Consider the following 22539-nt stretch of genomic DNA (forward strand, 5'->3'; position numbering starts at 1 on the left):
ATATATGTATATATTTATATATGTGTATATTTATATATGTGTGTATGTATGTATCAGTATATATAAAATTGTTCATGTAGCTCCGGGGGAAAAATTCAGCACCCTGACCTTCAGAGAAAACACAAACAAAATTACAAGCTGTAATTACATAAATGGAGTAAATAACACAAATCACCAGACATGGCTTCTAATTGTCTGTCCATAGCAATACATAAATAGTTACTGGAGAGAGAAGCTCCAACATCTGAATTTTCAAAGCCAAGGGTCTTCTTAACTGCTACCCAGAGTCTTGTCTGTGCAAATCACATGAACACTCTTCCAATTAGTGAGCCCCCAAAGCAAAATGCTAACCTCAGATTATATATTTACTTTTTCAGGGTCAGCACACAGTGGGCATCACAACCATATGACTCAAACTCATGTGACTTAGGCTTTTTTGTGACTTAATCAGGTTATCAAAAAACTCTTGATTCAATCGAACACTCAGTCAAAGGGATTAAATTGCCTTAGTGGTGAGAAGCACTCCAAAGGAAAAAACATCCAAAAGTCCCACTTTGCTTTCCATTACAATATTTAGGTCCTTTTCCTTTTTTTAGATCTCTTTGGGATACAAAGCTAGTAGTGGTATTGCTGTGTGAAAGGATATACAGTTTTTTTAGCCCTTTTGACACAGTTCCAAATTCCTCTCCAGAAGGTTTGAATTAGTTCACAACTCTACCAACAATGGATTAATGCCCCAATTTTCCCACATCCCCTCCAACATTTGTCATTTCCCTTTTTTGTCATATTACCCAATCTGATACGTGTAACGAAGTAACTAAGAGTGCTTTAATTTAAATGTGAAAGGCAAATTTTGAGCCACTTTAATGACCTCAATCTTATCCCAGAAATGAAAGCCCACCTTCATAATACCAATATTTATCTATATTGTTTTACACCTATACATTATAGAATAAGAGTCTTTGAACAACTAATTTTAATATTATGCAGAGAACAAAATGGGATTCATGGTGAGTGTGAGTACTTAACAAATGAGGAATTATGCAGAAGATTCATACTATGGAAAGTCAGGAAAAATGTAAAATCAAAATTCAGATAGCCTGAATATATAGTGAGAGTAATGAATAACTATTTTATGATCCTGTTCTTCACTGGTATTCTTATAATGAGTAAAGAATATAATGTCCCCAGCAATTTGGGTACATCTCCTTTAGTGAACTTTTAGGAGGTTATAGACAATATATATGAAATTATTTAGCATAGGTGGTTTTTAATATGCATCATTGACATCATATCCAAATTGATGGGATCAGAGATCTACTGAAATATTTAAATATTTGAGTGTCATACCTACCAAAGACAATGTAAAACCAATTTCATTGTTACTCAGAACAACTTACACTCACATGAATGAAGCCAGTGTTTGTGTCATATATCCTTCAACCTTATCTTACAGTTTAATGTCTAATGAAACAATGTGATTTTGTTCTTATATGAGTACAAGAGACAGAAAGATTATAATAAATCTTACTGGTGTATCATAAAGTTTTTTTTCTCTTTCTTAATTTAACTGTAAATAGTAACTACAGTATTTAAATTCCAAGTAAGGAATCTGTGAGTCCTGCTGAAACAGTTTAACCAATGAGGAAGTGGAAGCATATACTGTCCAATGATATACTAGAGAAGAAAATAAGAAAACATAAAATTATGGAGCCTCAGAATTGGAAGAAATAATGGAACCCATCTGTTATCCTCTCCCAACCACATTAATTCTTATTATTACAGCCTTAGAAAGTGGGTGTATCATGTCTATTAAATAGCAAACAATAATAATAGAAAATTCACTTATCATGCATAGACAGCTCTAACTGCTAGCAACTACATATTTATGCTTCACTACTTCTACGATGATTTTTTGCATTCATCCTACTCATTAGTGGAGCTCAGTAGAATGAATTGCACTGAAATTAATCTGTAGATTATTGTCTCAGAAGTCAAAGATCCTTACATCCATCCCAACTTTGATCCTTATCCCTTCTGTGGTCTTTGGCAAATCACAACCCTTTTGACCTTAGGTTTCTTTATCTGTAATACAAAAGGGTTAAATTTCATGGCCTCTCAGGTCCATTTAAGTTCTATCAATGATACTAAAGTCTTAGAAAGTCACTATATATTTTGTTTCTGCTGAAAGGAACCTTTGGAATAAGCTCTCACTTTCCAAAATAGTACATTGAAGTTAATATTTTCTCTTTGTGATATCTAGTTGGTGGTAGGACCTTATTTGATTCCTAAATCCATCATGTTTTTCACACACATGAATGTCTTTATTGCATCAATCCCAGACCAAATGAAGGGCATATAGAAGTGTAATTATGCTGAAACTATCTTCTTGCTGATTACTCTGGACTTATACTATATATTATACTCACCTTGTTGAAGAGGATTAACAACAAAAACAATACTGATATTTACCATTAAACACCCATGTAGTGCTAGAATGTGTACATTTCATCAACAGAGATATAGAATTATTTTATCATATCATATGTCTTGGGCAGATGTGAACAAAGAGGATTGGCAACAATTCCACAGAAATATCAGATTATACAAATTTAGAAAGAATCAAGAAGGTGCTGCCAAAATGACAATTTTTAAGTGAAACCCCAATTTGAAGCCTGACTCTATACATTAAACTGACTTTAGTTATAAGTAGATTGTTAAATTCATCTCAAATACCAGTTCTGTGCAGTCTCACCAGGAAAGCAGGACCTCTGATACTAAAGCAGATGTGGGCTGTGGTCTCCTTGAAATTCAGAAGTAACCAAGTAATTATTTCAAGTTCTATTTCATTTCAAAGAGCACTGAATACTGTTGCATTAGATTCCATAAACTAATTCCACGTAAATTAAAGCTGATAGTATTTTGTTGTGTGGATTTCAGTTTTAATAAAGGAGACAATTACTCACTAATAATAAGAAATTCCTCATTATTTCAATATTCATCTGAAGAGTAATTAGCAGTATAACAGTTCCATCAAAAGCAAATCTGTGTCATTCTTTTGGCCTGAGACTGAAAGTGCAATATTTATATGTTGTCTTGTATTTCACATCACACAGTATTTAACTTCCATGTATTTTTTCCTTATTTTTTATTTACCAGAACATGAATACAGAAAAGAGAAAAGAAACAAAAACATATCAAAACTTAAATACCAAGGAAGAAAGGAAAGAAAATCATGCCATGTGCATAGCAGAACATAAGACAGGATTCAAAATATGTAACAATAAATTTTCATTTCAAGAAAATTTGTATGATAAATAATACACGTTGAGTTGAGAATTGTACATCTTTTCTTTGCTTTCTTGTGTTTTGTTCTCTTCTGTGCACTTTTTAACTTTGTTCTTTTTCCCATCCCCCATGCCCTAGAAGGCTATAATATACTTTAGTTATGTTTCTTCATATACACATACACATACAGATGTATACATATACTTATACTTATACACATGCATATATAGACACATGCTTTCCCAAATATAATCTACTCCAGATCTGTGTTTTTATGTTTATACATATCTCTTGTTTTCTATCCCTCTTTCCTCCTCTATTTCTACCCACTACATGGCCCTACTATTACTTGCCTACCCCCCTCCAAGGATCCCTCACCTAACCTCCCATTCCCTTTGATCTAAACACTTTTTATCTATTCCTCATTCTCCACTCTGAAAATCCTTCCCTTTTCCTAATCCCTCCCTTGTCCTCTCTCCCTCACTATAACCCTACCATTTTATTTCTTCTAGATTTAGAAGACTTTTTATACTCTTAAATATGTATGCATGTATGTATGTATGTGTGTGTGTGTGTACATGTATATATATATATATATATATATATATATATATATATATATATATATTTCCCTTTGAAAACTATTCCTGATGAAAGTAGGTTACCAGAACTACCAACCCCCATCTAAATCCTCTGTATCCTTTCTTCTTCTTGTACCTCTTTGTTATAAAATAATTACTCTTTCAGCTGTTTCTTAATGGTTTTCCTTTTCAAATTCAATTTATAGTCAGATTTGTCCCCCTCTTTCTTATGAACTCTACAATTATTAATAAGAATGTTAGACATATATTTTACATTTTATGTTATATAAAAGGTAAACAGTCTGTTCTTATGAGTCCTTTGTAGTCAGTCTTTGGTATGAATCTTAGGCTTCTCTTGATTCTTGTATGTCAAATCATCTATTAAGTTGAGTATTTTATAACAAAGTCTTGAAAATCTGAAGGATTGTCAAATGTCCATTTTTTTCATTCCAGATAATACTGAAATTTGAAGGGTATGATATTTTTGGCTGGAATACCAGGTCTTTTGCCCTTCAATATATTGTGTTCCTAGACCTGAAGTCATTTAATGTCTCTGCTGCTAGGCCTTGTGTAATTCTAATTATGGCACCATTATGTTTAAATTGTTTTAATCTTGATGCTTTTAACATTTTATCCTTGAGCTAGGGCTTTTAAAACTCATCTATGATATTCCTATGAGTTCCCTCATAGGATATTTTAAGTGCTGTTCCATGTATTTTTTTTCCTATTTCTACTTCCCTGCCTTGTTCTAATACTTCAGGACAATTTTCTTAAATTATTTTTTGTTTTATTGTATCAAGATTATTTTTTGATCATAAATTTCAGTTACTCTGGTTATTTTTATATTTTCTCTCTTTGATCTATTCTCCAAATCTGTGTTTTTCTTATAAGACGTTTCTCTTCTATTTTTTTTCATTATTCATGTTTTGTTTAATTATTTCTTGTTCTCTTATAATTTCACTGGTTTCACTTTGCCCAATTCTACTTTTTAAGGTGTTATTTTCCTCCCTGAGATTCTGGATCTCCTTTTCTAATTCATTGACTTTCCTTTCATAGCATTCTTGTTTTTCTTTTATTTTTTTTGTTGTTTTTCCTCCATCTCTGTCATTTGATTTTTAAAGTCTTTTTAAAGATCTTCTATGAATTCTTTTTGTGTAGGTTACAATTTTAAGTTGCTTTTGGGGGGTTTCTGTACTTCAATATCCTCCTCTGAAGATGAACCTGGTCATCTCAATTCCCATAATAGGTTGCTAAGGTTGGGTTCTTTCCCTTTTGCCTGTGCATTTTTTTTTTGTGGTAATAACTTGATTTTTGTTGTTTTTATGCTTTTTAATTTAATTTTATTTTTTAAGGTTTTTTTTAAATTTCATTTAATTAATATATTTAGTTTTCAGCACTGATTTTCACAAGAGTTTGAATTATGAATTTTCTCCCCATTTATACCCTCCCACCCATTCCAAGATGGCATATATTCTGGCTTTCTTGTTCCCCAGTGAGCCCTCCCTTCTGTCACCCCACTCCCCTCCCATCCCCCTTTCCTTCTTCTCTTTTAGGGCAAGATAAATTTCTACGCCCCATTGCCTGTATATCTTATTTCCTAGTTGCATGCAAAAACTTTTTTTTGTTTGTTTTTGAACGTCTGTTTTTAAAACTTTGAGTGCCAAATTCTGTCCCCTCTTCCCTTCCCACTTACCCTCGCTAAGAAGGCAAGCAATTCAACATAGGCCACATGCTTATCATTATGTAAAACCCTTCCACAACACTCATGTTGTGAAAGACTAACTATGTTTTGCTCCTTCCTAACCTACACCCTTTATTGAATTTTCTCCCTTGACCTTGTCCCTTTTCAAAAGTGTTTGTTTTTTGATTACCTCCTCCCCCTGTCTACCCTCCCTTCTATCATTCCCCCTCTTTTTTATCTTCTTCTTCCTTCTTTCCTATGAAGTAAGATACCTGACTGAGTGTGTATGGTATTCCCTCCTCAGGTCAAATCTGATAAGAGCAAGATTTACTCATTCCTCCTCACCTGCCCCCTCTTCCTATCCTACAGAACCGCTTTTTCTTGCCACTTTTATGTGAGATAATTTACCCTATTCTATCTCTCCCTTTCTCCTTCACTCAATATATTCCTCTCTTATCCCTTAATTTGATTTCATAGTTTTAGATATCATCCCTTCATATTCAACTCACCCTGAGCTCTCTGTCTATATATATATATATATATATATATATATATATATATATATATATATATATATATATACATATATATATACACCTACATATACACATATATGCACATTTGTACACACACACACACACATATAAATATATATATATATATATATATATATATATTGATATATATATTTATATATATACTTATACCAAGAATGCAGGGTAGGTTCAATATCACAAAAACTACTAACACATTTGGCCATATAAATAACAAAAAATCATATGGTTTTCTCAATAGATGCAGAAAAAGCTTTTGACAAAATACTGCACTCATTACTAGTAAAAACACTAGAAAGTATATGAATAAGTGTAGTTTTCCTTAGAATGACATATAGTATTTATCAAAAACCATCAGGAAGGTGTATCTGTAACAGAGATAAAGAGGAAGGCTTTCCACTAAAATCAGGAGTGAAACAAAAATGCTCATTGCACCATTGCTATTCAGTATTGTCATGTGTGTGTGTGTGTGTGTGTGTGACAAGACAAAGAATTTGAAGGAATTAGAACAGACAACAAGGAAACAAAGCTATGCCTCTTTGCAGATGATAAAGCGGTATACTTAGAGAAATGAAGAGAATCACTTGAGAAGAGTTGACATAATTAACAATGTCAGCAAAGTTGCAGGATATAAAATACACCCATATAAATCATCAGCTTTTCTATACATTACCAAAAAAGTCCAGCAGCAAGAGATAGAAAGGGAAATCCCATTTAAAATAACAGTAGGTGAAATAAAATACTTGGGGGTCTACCTGCCAAGACAAACCTGGGAAATATATAAACAGAATTACAAAACATTTTTTATGCATATTAAATCAGATCTCCTGGGATACTATTGTAGATATATTTATTGATATTCATAGGCTGAGCTGACCTAATAAAAGTGACAATTCTACCTAAGTTAATTTACTTATTCATTATCATACAAAACAAATTACATATACATATGTATGTATATATATACACATATTTATATATATATGCGTCTATATTGTGTACATATATTTATGTATGTATATATACACACATACATACACACATGTGTGTGTATATATATACATGTATATATATATATATATACACTCACACATATATGAAGAATTCTTAATAAAATTCATCTGGAAGAAAAAAATCATGTATGTCAAGGAAATTAGTGGAAAAATGTGAAGGAAGACCTACCTTTATCAGATCTGAAACTGTATTATGAAGTGTTAATCATCAAAACGATCAGGTGCTTACTAAGAAATAGACTGGTAGATCAGTGAAATAGATTAGGTGAACAATCTGCAATAGTAAATTACCACATTAATGTAGCATTTGACAGACCCAAAGAGCCAAAATTTTGAGAAATCACTATTTGACAAAAGTTGCTAGAAAAACCAGAAAGTGATTTGGTAAAACTTAGGATAGACCAATATCTAATACCGTATACTGAGATAAGGTCAGAATGGATATATTTTTAGATACTAAAGGTGATATCAAAAATAAACTAGTGGAGGATGGGATATTTTACCTGTAAGATTTATGAATAAGGGAATAATTGATGACCAAACAAAAGAGAGCATTACATAATATAAAATGGATAAATTTTGATCTCATCAAATTAAAAAAAGTTTTGCAGAAACAAAATAATTTTAGCCAAGATTATAAGGGAAGTAGGAAGCTCAGGTAAGGGAGAGGGAAGAGTTATTTCAGTAAGTGTCTTATAAAGGCCTTATTTCACAAATACATAAAGAACTGAGACAAATTTGTAAGAACTTGAATCATTTCCCAATTATGGTCAAATGATCTGAATAGGTAGCTTTCAGAATAAGAAATCAAAGCTATCTATATTCATATTAAAAAACAATCTCCAAATCACTGTTTCTTAGATAAATGAAAATTCAAACAAGTCTTAGGTACCACCTTACTCTTATCAGATCAGCTAATAAAACAGAAGACAAGTACACTGTTAGTGGAGTTGCGAAGTTGTCAAACTATTTGGAACAGTAATTTGGAACTGTGCCAAAGTGCTATAAAACTGTGCATATCTTTTGATCCAGCAATATCCCAACTCAGTGTGTACTCCAAAGAGATAAAAGAAAAAGGAAAAAGAACAAAATGTACAAAAGATACTTACAACAGCTTTTGGTGGTGGTGGAAATTTAAGAGATGCCTATCATTTGGGGAATGTTTGAATAAGTTGTGATATATGATTGTGATAGAATACTGTCATGCTATGAGAACTGATAAGCAGGAGGCTTTCAGGAAAGACTTAAACTGATCCAAAACTAAGTAAACAGGACCAGGAGAATACCATACACAGTGATAGCAATAGTGTATGATGATCAATTATGAATGCCCTAGCAATTCTCAGTAATACAAAGATCCAAAACAAATCTGAAGGACTTAGGATGAAAATGTTATCTACCTGCAGAGAAAGAATTGATGGAATCTGAAGGCAGATGGAAGCATATTGTTTTAACTATTATTTTGGAGGGTTTATCTATATTTTCTATTGTAACATGGTTAACGTGGAAATGTTTTGCATGACTGTGTATGCCTAATCTATATCAAATTGCTTGCCTTCTCAAGGAGGAGAAAGGGAATGGAAGAAAGGAGATAACTTGGAAATCAAAATTTAAAAAAATTTAAAAAACAAATATTAATTTTAGTGTTGCCACATAATTGAGAAAAAAATAAAATTTAAAAGGAATAAAAAATAAAAACTATTGACTTTGAAATAAAGCCATAGTAAGTAGTCCCCAGGTAGCCTGGACCAGTCAGTATCAAAGACTGAAAACAGAGTTTCATTAGCTATAAGGGGAAAAAAAATTGCTATTTTTTGCCTTTGGGAGATTTTTTTTACTAGGATTTCTTTTTTTTTTATTGTTGAACATATGAGAACATTAATATTTATTTGGTTTGTTCCTCATCTTTTTGAAGAGTTTGGAAAACCTAGGTTTGGAATATTCAAATCAAAGTCAATATTAAGTGATTCCTTGGTTGCATTTGCTCAACTGTTGTCTTTTCTTTTTTTCTTTTTTCAATTAATTTATTTAATTTCTCTTATAGTCTTTTTTTTAGTTTTCAGCATTGATTATCACAAGAGTTTGAATTATAAATTTTCTCCACACTTCTACCCTCCCCCACACTCCAAGGTGGCATATATTCTGGTTGCCCCTTTCCACAGTCAGCCCTCACATTCTGTCAACCCACTACCCCATCCCCTCTTCCCTTACTTTCTTGTAGGGCAAGATACCTTTCTATGCCCCTTTGCCTGTATATCTTATTTCCTAGTTGCATGCAAAATCTTATTTTTTGAACATGTTCTTTAAAAACTATGAGTTCCAAATTCTCTCCCCTCTTCCCTCCCCACCCACCCTCCCTAAGAAGGCAAGCAATTCAACCTAGGCCACATGAGTATCATTATGTAAAACTCTTCCACAATATTCATGTTGCGGAAGACTAATTATATTTTGCTCGCTCCTATCCTATCCCCCTTTAATTTTCTCCCTTGACAATGTCCATTTTTGAAAGTGTTTGTTTTTGGGCACGGGCAGCGGCGTGACCCGCGGCTGCTGCTGCTGCTTCCCTCATCCGGGCGGGCCTGTGCGTGGCACTGAGCATCCGCAGCGTCCGGAGCCGAGCACGGGGACAGGCCCCGGCAGGGTGGCCTCCCGCCATGCTGGGCCACAGGGCGGGGCCGCAGCCCCCCAGGCTGCCCCGGGCCGCAGCCCCAGGTGAGAACCAGGAGAACGTGCACCCGGATAAGCGCGGCGGCTCCGGGCCCGCCCGGACACACACCGTGCTGGGCGTGCTGCGGGCCAACGTGCGGTCCCCGGGTCCTGGACCCGGCCTGGGCCTGGCGGCCACTTTGGTGCCGCAAAAGTCCATGAGCCGCAGTGTGGCTGTGCCCCTCCGCGATGTCCAGGTCCAGGAGGAGCAGGCTCCCATCCCTCCCTGGAATGCCATCAGCAAGCAGTCGGCTTTTACCATTCACGTGGATGAGCCCGAGGCGGACAATGGCAAGAAGCCCCCTGGCCCTAGGAAGGAGGATTCAGAGGAGTCGGCGCTGGACTTCCACTAGGCCGTGTCCCTGCAGGACGCCAGGAAGCCTCTGGTGCCCCTCGACTACCCGATGGACGGCAGCTTCGAATCTTCCCTTACTGTGGTGTCAGTGGTACTGGAACCGGAAGAAAAGCCACCAAATGTCAATGAAGTCGCCAACTACCATGAGGACATCTATCTGTACCTTAGGGAAATGGAGGTTAAGTGTAAGCCCAAGGTGGGCTACATGAAGAAGCAGCCGGACATCACCAACAGCATGGGAGCCATCCTGGTGGACCGGCTAGTGGAGATGGGGGAGGAGTATAAGCTCCAGAACAAGATTCTCCACTTGGCCGTGAACTACATCGATAGGCTCCTGTCCTCCATGTCCTCCATGTCAGGGCTTCGGGGGAAGCTTCAGCTGGTCGGGACTGCTGCCATGCTCCTGGCCTCAAAGTTTGAAGAGATCTACCCTCCAGAAGTGGCAAAGTTCGTGTACATCACAGATGACACGTACACCAAGAAGCAGGTCCTGAGAATGGAGCACCTGGTGCTCAAAGTGCTGACCTTCGACCTGGCAGCATCAACAATCAACCAATTTCTCACTCAGTATTTCCTACATCAGCAGCATGCCAATTCTAAAGTGGAAAGTTTAGCAATGTTTCGGGGAGAGTTGAGTTTAATTGACGCTGACCCATACCTGAAATACTTACCATCAGTTACTGCGGGAGCTGCCTTTCATATGACCCTCTACACGATCACTGGCAAAAGCTGCCCTGAGTCATTAATCCAACAAGCAGAATACACCTTGGAAAGTCTTAAGCCATGTCTAATGGACCTCCACCAGACCTACCTCAGGGCGCCGCAGCATGCACAGCAGCCTATACAAGAAAAATACGAGACAGCAAAGTACCATGGTATATCTCTCATCAACCCTCCAGAGACACTAAACTTATAATGAGTGAGAGACTGGGAGCTGTAACTCCAGCCCAAGCTGTGCTGGACAGTTTTTATGGTGGGCCCAGGTTTCTTCACAAAGAATCACTTCACAAAGGACAAGTTGTGGTCTATTACAGATTATGAAGTACATTTTTTTTATTTTTATGATTTTAACTGTAAATCTTTTCTATGTGCAATTGTCCTGCATATTTAGCTGCTGATGTAAGTGGTGTTGTTCATGCATAGTGAGTATTAACCAAGCCTGTACTTTAGGATAAGAATTTGGCGGTCTCAATGGTTTACCTCTAACAAGTGAAAACTGAGGTCAGAACCTGGCTCACTCACGGGAGTGTTTGGAAATGAACAGCGTGGTGCAGGAGAGCCCAGTAGAAGGATTTTCCAGGATAGAAGTTTAGAACATTGGCAGCCCTCCCTGTCTTTGCTAATATCTGTTTTGCTAAGATTGGAGTGGCTCAGGAGAGCATCAGCACCTGAACTTGCTTGGACCAACTCCTCCAGGGCAGGGGGACTTCGGTGATTGGGTAGGGAATGGTGTTTCTGGACCGAGTCCCTGCAGGTGGGCTGTGCGTGTGCCATCCATCAGTGCTGGGGCTCTATCTCACCTGCTGCCCTCGTGTTGTAAGACAGAATGAGATTTTAAACAGAAACCATGTGTAGCCCTTCTTCTTGATGATGCCTGCCACCCATGGACCCCAAAAACCCAGAGGGAACTGCTGATGGGCAGAAGGGCCTTTCCCAGGCTGGTCTCTACACATAGAAACATGTACGCCTTCTTTGCAGCCTTAGTGAGGTTGATAATACAAACAGAAGGGAGGAAACTCCAAGTCATCCTTCCTATTACTAATGGATTGGATAGCTAGCAACGAGCAGGACATGGGACCTGACTACAAATTAAGATCTGATGTGTGACAGAAACAGGCCCCATTTCGGGTAAAGAAATGTTCTAAAAGATTAACTGATGACTCAGTGGCCCCACTCCAGGGAGGTCTCCTGGACCACAGCTCTGTCCAGCCAGACCATGCCACCTGCCTGTCTGGGCCTTCCCCTCAACTGTCTGCAATGGCAAGTAGGTTCAACCTCTCAAATTAATCCAATGACACGAGATATTTTCTAGATACTTTATTTTAAATCAAGAAAAAATGCATGTAAAAATACGTAACAGTACTAAATGTACTTTCCAATACTGTATTTTGGAAACTTTAGTTAGCAGGCTTCTTTTTCTTCTTTCTAATGGCTTTTTTACTTAAGACTTTGTCCTGTTTGGAGTTGGCCTATATTCTGTACACAATTAAAATAAAAACCTAAAAACAAACAAAAAAAAGTGTTTGTTTTTGATTACCTCCTCCCCTTATCTGTCCTCCCTTCTATCATCCCCCCGCTTTTTTATCTTCTTCCTCCTTCATTCCTGTGGGGTAAGATAACCAATTGAGTGTGTATGGTATTCCCTCCTCAGTGCAAATCTGATGAGAGCAAGATTCAATCATTAACCCTCACCTGCCCCCATTCCCTTACTACAGAACTGCTTTTTCTTGCCACTTTTATGCAAGATAATTTACCCCATTCTATCTCTCCCTTTCCCCCTCTCTCAATATATTCCTCTCTCATCCCTTAATTTGATTTTATTTTTTTAGATATCATCCCTTCATATTCAACTCACCCTGTGCCCTCTGTCTATATATATCTATATATACACATATACATATACACACACATACATATATATGTGTATATATATACACACACACACACATATATATATATATATACACATATATACCACACACATATATATACACACTATATATGTATACATACACACACACACACAGACACACACACACACACACACACATATATATATATATATATATATATATATATATATATATATATATATATATATACACACACACATATATATATACATGCACATTCCCTTCAGCTACCCTAATACTGAGGTCTCATGAATCATAACTATCATCTTTCCATGTAGGAATGTAAACAAAACAGTTCAACTTCAGTAAGGCCTTTGTGATTTCTTTTTCTTATTTACCTTTTCATGCTTCTCTTGATTCTTGTGTTTGAAAGTCAAATTTTCTATGCAGCTCTGGTCTTTTCACTGAGAAAGCTTGAAAGTCCTCTATTTTATTGAAAGCCCGTATTTTGCCTTGGAGTATGATACTCAGTTTTGCTGGGTAGGTGATTCTTGGTTTTAATCCTAGCTCCATTGACCTCCAGAATATCATATTCCAAGCCCTTCGATCCCTTAATGTAGAAGCTGCTAGATCTTGTATTATCCTGATTGTGTTTCCACAGTACTCAAATTGTTTCTTTCTGGCTGCTTGCAATATTTTCTCCTTGACCTGGGAGCTCTGGGATTTGGCAACAATATTCCTAGGAGTTTTCTTTTTGGGATCTTTTTCAGGAGGAGATCGGTGGATTCTTTCAATTACTATTTTAGCCTCTGTCTCTAGAATATCAGGGCAATATCCTTGATAATTTCTTGAAAGATGATATCTAGACTCTTTTTTTGATCATGTCTTTCAGGTAGTCTAATAATTTATAAATTATCTCTCCTGGATATATTTTCCAGGTCAGTGGTTTTTCCAATGCATATTTCACATTGTCTTCCATTTTTACATTCCTTTGGCTATGTTTCATAATAACTTGATTGCTCCAATTCTTTGCTACTACAAAAAGAGCGTCTATAAATATTTTTGTACATATGGGTCCTTTTCCCACTTGTGTGGTCTCTTTGGGATACAACCCTAGAAGCTGTATTGCCGTGTCAAAGGCATGAACATTTTTATAGCCCTTTGGGCATAGTTCCAAATTGCTCTCCAGAATGGGTGGATCAGTTCACAACTTCACCAGCAGTGTAATGGTGTTCCAGTTTTCCCACATCCTCTCCAACATTTATCATTTTCCTGTTTTGTTATTTTAGCCAATCTTACAGGAGAGATGTTGTACCTAAGAGTTTTTCGATTCGCATTTTTCTAATCAGCAGTGATTATAAGCATTTTTTCATATGCCTGTATATATCTTTAATTTCTTCCTCTGAAAACTGTCTGTTCATATCCTTTGACCATTTCTCAATTGGGGAATGACTTGTATTACTATAAATTTGGCTCAGTTTCCTGTATATTTTAGAGATGAAGCCTTTATCAGAGAAACTGGTTGTAAACATTTTCTCCCATTTTTCTGCTTCCCTCCTAATCTTTGTTGCATTGGCTTTTTTTATACAAAAACATTTCTATTCAACCTAATCAAAATTATCTATTTTGCATCTTATAATGCTCTCTGTCTCTTGTTGTGTCATGAATTCTTTTCTTTTCCACAAATCTGAAAGTTAAACTATTTGTTGCTCCCAAATTTCTTACAGTATCAGCCTTTATTCCTAAATCATGAACCCATTTTCACTTTATTTTGGTATATGGTGTAAGATATTGGTCTATGCCCAGTTTCTGCCCTACCATTTTCCAATTTTCCCAGCATTTTTTGTGAAATAGTGAATTCTTAGCCCAGAAGCTGGATTCTTTGGGTTTATCAAAGAGTAGATTGCTATAGTCATTGACTTCTCCATCTTGTGTAACTATCCTATTCCACTGATGCACAACTCTGTTTCTTAGCCAGTACCAGATATTTTTGATGACTGCTGCTTTATGGTACAATTTAATATCTGGTTTGGCTAGGCCCCCTTCCCTAGCATTTCTTTTCATTAATACCCTAGATATTCTAGACCTCTTGTTCTTCCAGATGAATTTTGTTATTATTTTATCCAGCTCTGTAAAGTAATTTTTTGATAGTTCGATTGGTATGGCACTGAATAGATAGAATAATTTAGGTAAAATTGTCATTTTTATTGTATTAGCTCGGTGGCCATATAGTCTTAAATAAAATGCATCATTCAGTATATCTTATTGCATTTCTCAGAATATCCACAGAGTATATATCATTGTTCAATAAACTAAACCATAACATTCATTGCAACACCTTTAAGCAAAATATCATTCCGTAGGATTCCCCAAAGTTCTTCTTTACACAAGCAGGAAGTCCCAGGCCAGGGTCTTTCCTAGCATAACATATTATCCTTAAGGGTTGGCAGAAAATGCAAAAACCATCCACCTCTAGGTCACAGCAAGTTACAATCTCTTCAGTCAATATGAAGCATTCAAGTAAAGTCCTCTTTTCATCTTGAACCAAGGTCAACTTTCAAGTCCCATGTCTCTTCTTTCATGGGCCAACTACTTCCAGCATGTGCCTAGATTCATACACAGGCAGCTCTTTGCACTTGTTTTTTTTTTTCCTCAGCTCATGGAGACTGCTCCACTGCAAGTTTTTCCTGCTCATGCCTGACAATAGGCTCTAGGGGCTCCTGTCTGAAGTTTCTGTTTCTGGGAAAGCAAAGCACTGCATGGACGGCATCTCTGTGCTCCTGCTCCAGGCTCCACAGAATCATAGTTACCACAACTGGAGAACAGTGAACAAGAATCTTAGGCCTCATGCTTTCCTTTTAATTTGTAGATCCTGCCAGCTACACCATTTTGTAACAACAAGGTTGCTTGCAGCTATTTTGGATGTGTAAGGCCAATAATACCAGCATACAGGAGGGTTGCTAGCATGGGTTCTTTGATCTGTTTTTCTAATGAAAGTAAATTTAAGGGCTTTACAATCTCCCTTTAATCAAACATACATGTATCATTCACTTGGTTCAGGGGAAAAACCCAGTGCCCTGAACTTTAGAGCACATACAAACAGAAATTACAAACAGAGAAAATATAAACAGAGCCCATAACACAAATCCACAGACAGGTTTCTAGCTGTCTGACCAAAGCTATACATATATAATTACCAGAGAGAGAAGTACCGATATCTGGGTTTTCAAAGCTATGGGGGCTCCTTAACAGCTACCTAGATTCTCTACACCCATGCTCTTCCAATGAGTGAGTCCAAAACAAAATGCTACCCTCAAACTACACATACACTTCTTCAGGATCAGAGCCCTTCACACTTCTTGAGGGTTTCACACATCTTGAGGGCTTCACACCTGTGGTGACCTAATTAGGAAAAGGTGTGGGCCTTTCTACAAACAAAAGCAAGACTCAGTCAAAGGCAGTGTATTGTCTTAGTGCTAAGAAGCACTCCAAAGCAGAACAAAAAGTTCCACTTTGCTTGCTCTTACAAGCTTTAAATTGGTACAGACCTTTTAGAAAGCAATCTGGCAGTATACATATAAAGTGATGAAAGTATCCATAAACTTGTACAAATAGATAGCATCTTGAGGCTTATCCCCTCAGGAGGACATTGTCAAGTACATCTTGCTATATAAAGCAAAATATTTGTATTAGCACTGTTTGTGATATAAAGCAATAAGTGTGAAAAGAAACAGAGGACTCTCAATTGGGAAAAGGAAAAACAAACAAAAGAAATTATGATATATACAATGGAATGTGTTACACCAAATAAGTGGATCGAGCACCAGGCCTGGCATTAGGAAAACTCATCTTCCTGTGTTCAAATTTTTCCTCAGACATTTACTTGCTGTATGACCTTGGGTAAGTTACTTAACCCTGTCTCCCTATGTTTCCTCATCCGTAAAATTACCTGGAGAAGGAAATGGCAAACCACTCCAGTACCTTTGCCAAGAAAACCTCATTTGGGGTCACCGACAGTTGGAGAAGACTGAGCAGAAAAAAGTACAATGTAATACTATATTACCACAATGGTATAATGATGTAATAGTGAGTTACTATGTCATAAGAAATAATAAGTTCTGTTGAATGTAGAAAAGTATAGAAAGATCAATATGAACTAAGGCAAAGTGAAATAAGTAAATCTAATAAAATGGTATACACAATGATGACAAAATATAAACAGAAACAAAGAAATACAAAATTTTCAAAAGGAATTTTTAAAAATTGCAAAGAACAAAAATGGCTCTAAAGAAGAGATATGACAAAGCACTGCTGCACAGTCTTTTGCAGAAAACAGTAAAATGACTAGGGTGCTTTGCACAAATTTTCATATTTCTCTTTGTAAGCTTTGCTGAAGTTTTCTCTTCTTTTTAGTCTATCTAAATATTATTTGTTGTCTCAGTAGTCTCTCTGGGAGCAGGAGAGAGAAGATACTGGTGAGAATTTAGGTGATATATCTAAGAAACATCAATAAAACATTAAAAAGTATTAATAATATTGTTTTATGCCACTGGTCTTCTTTAAGAATAAGCATAATAATGAAAAGCCAAGTCAGAGTATAAATATTGTATTACCTTTATCTGTATAATTTGAAATTTCTTTCTAAATTGTTTTACTGATTCGTAAACCAGCAGTGAACTGTTATGACTAACTTCTCTTAACCCTTCTATAATAAAATATTTCCATTTTTCTAATATGTAGTTTGTGAGGTGAAATGTGAGGGTTGTGGATTACATTTCTCCAATTATTAGTGATTTGGAACATTGTATCATAAGATAATATATATGTGTGTGTGTCACAAGGTCGTGTTTGTGTATATGTGAATAATTTAAATCACAGATTTGTGTTTTAGGACATAAAACTTTAAAAATTCTGATGGGTAATTCCTGGATAGACATAATAGCAATTAGTTTTTATGTTAATGATTATACACACAAACACACACACATACACACATATGTGTATATATATATATATATATATATATATATATATATATATATAATTAAATCAGGTTTATCTGTTATAATATTATTTGAATATGTACAATAATCAACAATAAAACTAAATAACAAATATATTTCTAACAATGACTAATTTCAAAGGTGTAAGATTTTTCACTTCCATTTTAATCACTTTGTATTTAAAAAAATGTTTTAGGTTTCAACATGCCTTTCCCCAAGATTTTGAGTTACAAATTTTCTCCCCATGTCTGTCCTCCCCAGCACCAACCCAAGAGGGCATGTCTTCTGATTGTCCCTTTCCCCAGTCTGCCTTAACTTATATCACCCCACTGCCCCCCCATACCCTTCCCCCTTACTTTCTTGTAGGGCCAGATAGATTTCTATACCTCATTGCCTGTATATTTTATTTGCCAGTTGAATGTAAAAACAATTTTTAAACATTTGTTTTTAGGACTTTGAGTTCCAAATTCTCTCCCTTCTTCCATCCCCTCCCACCCTCCTTGAGAAGGTAAGAAATTCAATATAGGTTATACAGGGATCATTATGCAAAACCCACTTCCATAATAGTCATGTTATGAAAAACATACTATATTTCCCTCCATCTTATCCTGTTCCCAATTCATTTTATTTTCTCCTTTGACCCCGTTCCTGTTCAGAAGTGTTGGCTGTTGACTACCTGCTCCCTCAATCTTTCCCCCTTCTATCATCCACCCCTTCTTATCCCCTTCCCCCCTTATTTCCTGTATGGTAAGATACCTGATTGAGTGTGTATGTTATTCCCTACCTAAGAGAAATCTGATGAAATTCAGGGTTCATTCATTCCATTTCACCTACCCCCTCTTCTCTTCCATTATAACGGCTTTTTCTTGTCACTTTTATGTGAGACAATTTACCCAATTCTATCTCTGGTTTTCTTCTTCTCCCAATATATTTCTCTCTCATTACTTATTTTTAGATGCCATTGCTTCATATTCAACTCACCCTGTGCTTTCTGTATGAATGTGTGTATGTGTGTATACAGACATACACACATACACACACATATGCACACACACACATCCATCCATATATATAGATATAGATATAGATATAGATATAGATATATTTGACATTCCCTTCAACTACCCTAATACTGAGGAGAAAGATCTTTCTAGTTACAAATATCATTTTTCCATGTAGGAATGTAAACTGTTTAACTTTAGTAAGTCCCTTGTGATTTCTCTTTCTTGTTTACCTTTTCACGTTTCTCCTGATTTTTGTATTTAGAAGTCAAATTTTATATTCAGCTCTGTTCTTTTCAAGAATGTTTGAATGTGGTTTTTGGAGGGCAGAGCCAAGATGGCAGAGTGAAAACAGTGCCTTACCAGAGGTCTCTTACAAATTCTGCTAGATACCTTTAAGAAAGTGAATGTGAGAAAATTTGAGAGAGGTTGAAGAAATTAGGTGAGTCAATGTGGCACATTACCAAGCCAGGAGAGTGCACAGGGGAAACAAGATGAATTGCAGACTTGGAGAGTGCTGGGAAGAACAGCAAGTGACCACACAAGAACAGGAGCAGCAGTGGAACCCAGTCAGTAGACTGGTTGGGAGAATGCTAGGCCCCAGAAAAAAAAAAAAAAACATACTGAAGCAATAGCAGGAGCAGGCTGAGGGCAGAATTGCCAGCTGTGGTGGTGATCCCAAGGCCTCTCAACCCAGAATGGGAGGTAGTTGAAATTGTGTGAGGCAGGAGTGTGGATCCTGCCACTATGGCAGAAGCTACTCCTGATGCTTTTAGGCCACAGCCTAAAGGAATGAAACTCACTGTTTTGAACTTCCAGGAGCTATGATGACCAGGTAAAATGACTCACATTCCTCCCTTGAATAAATTGAGAGAATACTGCCTTAGAAGAAACCTTGGAATAGAGGGACCAGAAGTGGAAGTTCAGTAATCTTATACCTGAGGAGGCTGGGAAAATGGACTGTCTTGTGCTGGCAGAAGGAGACTAGTACAGGAAGGCAGGTGCCCCACCTGGACACACCTTGGCAGAACAGAGGGAGTTCCTGAGTGTCCCATTGGGGTGAAGCTGGCAAAGACCAACACCAGAGTACAAGGCATGCCTTTGCATAGCCAGGGGAATTGGCAGATAGCAGCCCAGGCAATGGCTGAGACCACACATGCCACAGCGAATCCCTAGGAAAAGAGAAGAGTTCCAGCAGCCAGACCACCTCTCACCTACACCTCATATGGTGACCCCCCCCGGGAAACTCAGAAAAATCTCACTGGACCTCGATCCTTAGCACACACCAGCCAACTCTAGCTCAGCAACAGGTGAGCAGCAACATTATATAGCCTCTAGCTGACAAAACCAGAGGCCAGAGCACAAAAAGCCAGTAACCATCCTCCCAGGCCCCAGCTCAAGAAGTTTGTGATAGAGACCCCTGGGCAGCAGAGGCAGAGATCCACTTAAAAAGCCAGGAAAAAGGCAACTACCATAAAAAAAGGAATCTAGAAAAACATTTTTAAAAGACCATTGAATTGTATTATGACAGAGAAGATCAAAATACAAATTCAGAAGAGGACAGCATTGACACTATAACCACATCTGAAACCTCAAAAGGGATTAGGAAGTTGTCTGAAGCCCAGAAAAGCATTCTTGGCTCACCTCAAGGAGGATTTTAAAAGACAAATTAGAGAGGTAAAAGAAAAAAAATGGAAAAAATTCACTCATGAGAACCAAACTTTAAAAAGTAAAATTGGCATAATACTTAAGGAGGTTCAGAATATGATTGTAGGAAATAAGTTCTTGTAAAGTAAAATTAGGCAAATTGAAAAAGATGTACAGAAGCTAAAATGAAGAAAACAATTATTTAATAATTGGGCAAGTAGAAGGTAATGACTCTATGAGACATCAAGAAACAGTTAAACAAATCTAAAGAATCAAAAAAATATTGAAGAACATGTAAACTATCTCATTAGCAAAACAACTAACCTGGAAAATAGATCAAGGAAAAGCAGTCTAAGAATTATTGGTCTACCAGAGAGCCATGATGAAAAAAAGAACCTGGACAGTGTCTTCCAAGAAAACATCAAGGATAATTGTTCCGATGTCCTAGAACCAGAAGGCAAAATAGTCCTCAAAGAATACAGTGATCATCCCCTGAAAGAGATCCCAAATTGAAAACTCCAAGGAATATTATAGCCAAATTCCAGAATTATTAGGTCAAGGAGAAAATACAGCCAGAAAACAGCCAGAAAGAAAGAATTCAAATATCATGGAACTACTGCCTTGATCAAATGGGACCTTGTAGCTTATATATTAAAAGACAAGAAGGATATGAATATTATATTCCACAAGCCAAAGGAGCTTGGACTGCAACCAAGGATCGAATATCCAGCAAAATTGACCATATCAGGCAAGTATATGGACAATCAATGAAATAAGGGAATTCCAGACCTTCCTGATGAAAAGACCAGAGCTCAATGGAAAATCTTATTTCCAAATACGAAACTCAAGAAACACAAAAAAGGTAAACAGGGAGGGAAAAAGAAAAAAAAACTGTTATTCAGTAAGGGTAAATTGTTTCCATCCTTATATAATATTATAATATTTTATATATGTGATATATATATATATTTATTTTGAGAATACTGTAGTTATTATGACAATCAAAAGGAATATACATAGACAGAGGATGTGAGCATAAATTAACTGATCTGATGATAAAAAAAACCTTAATTAAGGGGTGCAAAGGGATTGGTCTGGGAGAAGAGGTAAGGAGGAGGTGAAAAAGGTAAATTACATCACATTAAGAAGCCCAAAAATGTTTTATAGTAGAGGGAAAGAAGGGAGGGAAAAGAAAAGTGTCTGAGTTCTACTCTCATTGGATTTGGTTCAAGGAGTGAATAACATACTCTGATAACCACAGAAATAAATCTTGTCCCACAGGGAGTAGAAGGGGATAAGGGAAAGAAAGGAGGGAGATGGTTAGAAGAGGGAATAAGTACTAAGGGGAAAAGGGTCAGATTAGGGGAGGGGAATGAAAGGGAGGGAATATGGGGGGAGATGGTGGTCAAAAGCAAAACTCTTTTGAGGAGGGAAAGGGAGAAGGGAGAAATAAAAACTTAAAGAGTAGGGGAAATAGGATAGAAAGAAAGACACAGATGGTAATCATAACAGTGAATGTGAATGGGATGGACTCTCCCTTAAAACAAAGGTGGATAGCTGAATGGATTAAAAACCATAATCCTACAATATGTTGTTTACAAGAAATACATTTGAAAGAGAGAGATACACACAAGGTAAAGATAAAACACTGGAGGAGAATATATCATACTTCAGCTGAAGTAAAAATAAAGGAGGGGTAGCAATACTAATCTCAGACAAACCAAAAGCAAAGATACATCTAATTAAAAGAGATAAGGAAGAAAACAATATCCTAATAAAAGGCACCATAGACAATGAAATGATATAATTACTTTACATCTATGCACCAAGTGGTATGGCATGCAAATTCTTAGAGGAGAAGTTAAGAGAACAAAAGGAAGAAAGAGACAGGAAAACTATACTAGTGGAGGACCTCAACCTCCCCCTCTCTCAACCTCAAGATAAACAAGAAAGAAGTTGAGGAGGTGATTAGAATTTTAGAACAGGTAGATATAGTAGACCCCTGGAGAAAACTGAATAGGGACATAAAGGAATATATATTTTCCTCAATGGTACATGGCACATACACTTAAATCGACCATGTACTAGGGCATAAAAACCTCACAATCCAGTGCAGAAAGGCAGAAATAGTCAATGC

At 36.6% G+C, this 22539-nt stretch overlaps 1 protein-coding gene across 1 annotated transcript; it reads left to right on the plus strand.

The window, feature by feature from the left end:
• The first annotated feature begins 9771 nt into the window (after positions 1 to 9771).
• Positions 9772 to 11094, plus strand: LOC118837257 (cyclin-A2-like). Its single transcript, XM_036744172.1, is given in 1 exon segment — positions 9772 to 11094. A coding segment is annotated over 1 exon segment (1323 nt).
• The last annotated feature ends 11445 nt before the right edge of the window (positions 11095 to 22539 follow it).

The sequence above is a fragment of the Trichosurus vulpecula genome, chromosome 2 (genome assembly GCF_011100635.1).
Source record: "Trichosurus vulpecula isolate mTriVul1 chromosome 2, mTriVul1.pri, whole genome shotgun sequence".
NCBI classification, from domain to species: domain Eukaryota; kingdom Metazoa; phylum Chordata; class Mammalia; order Diprotodontia; family Phalangeridae; genus Trichosurus; species Trichosurus vulpecula.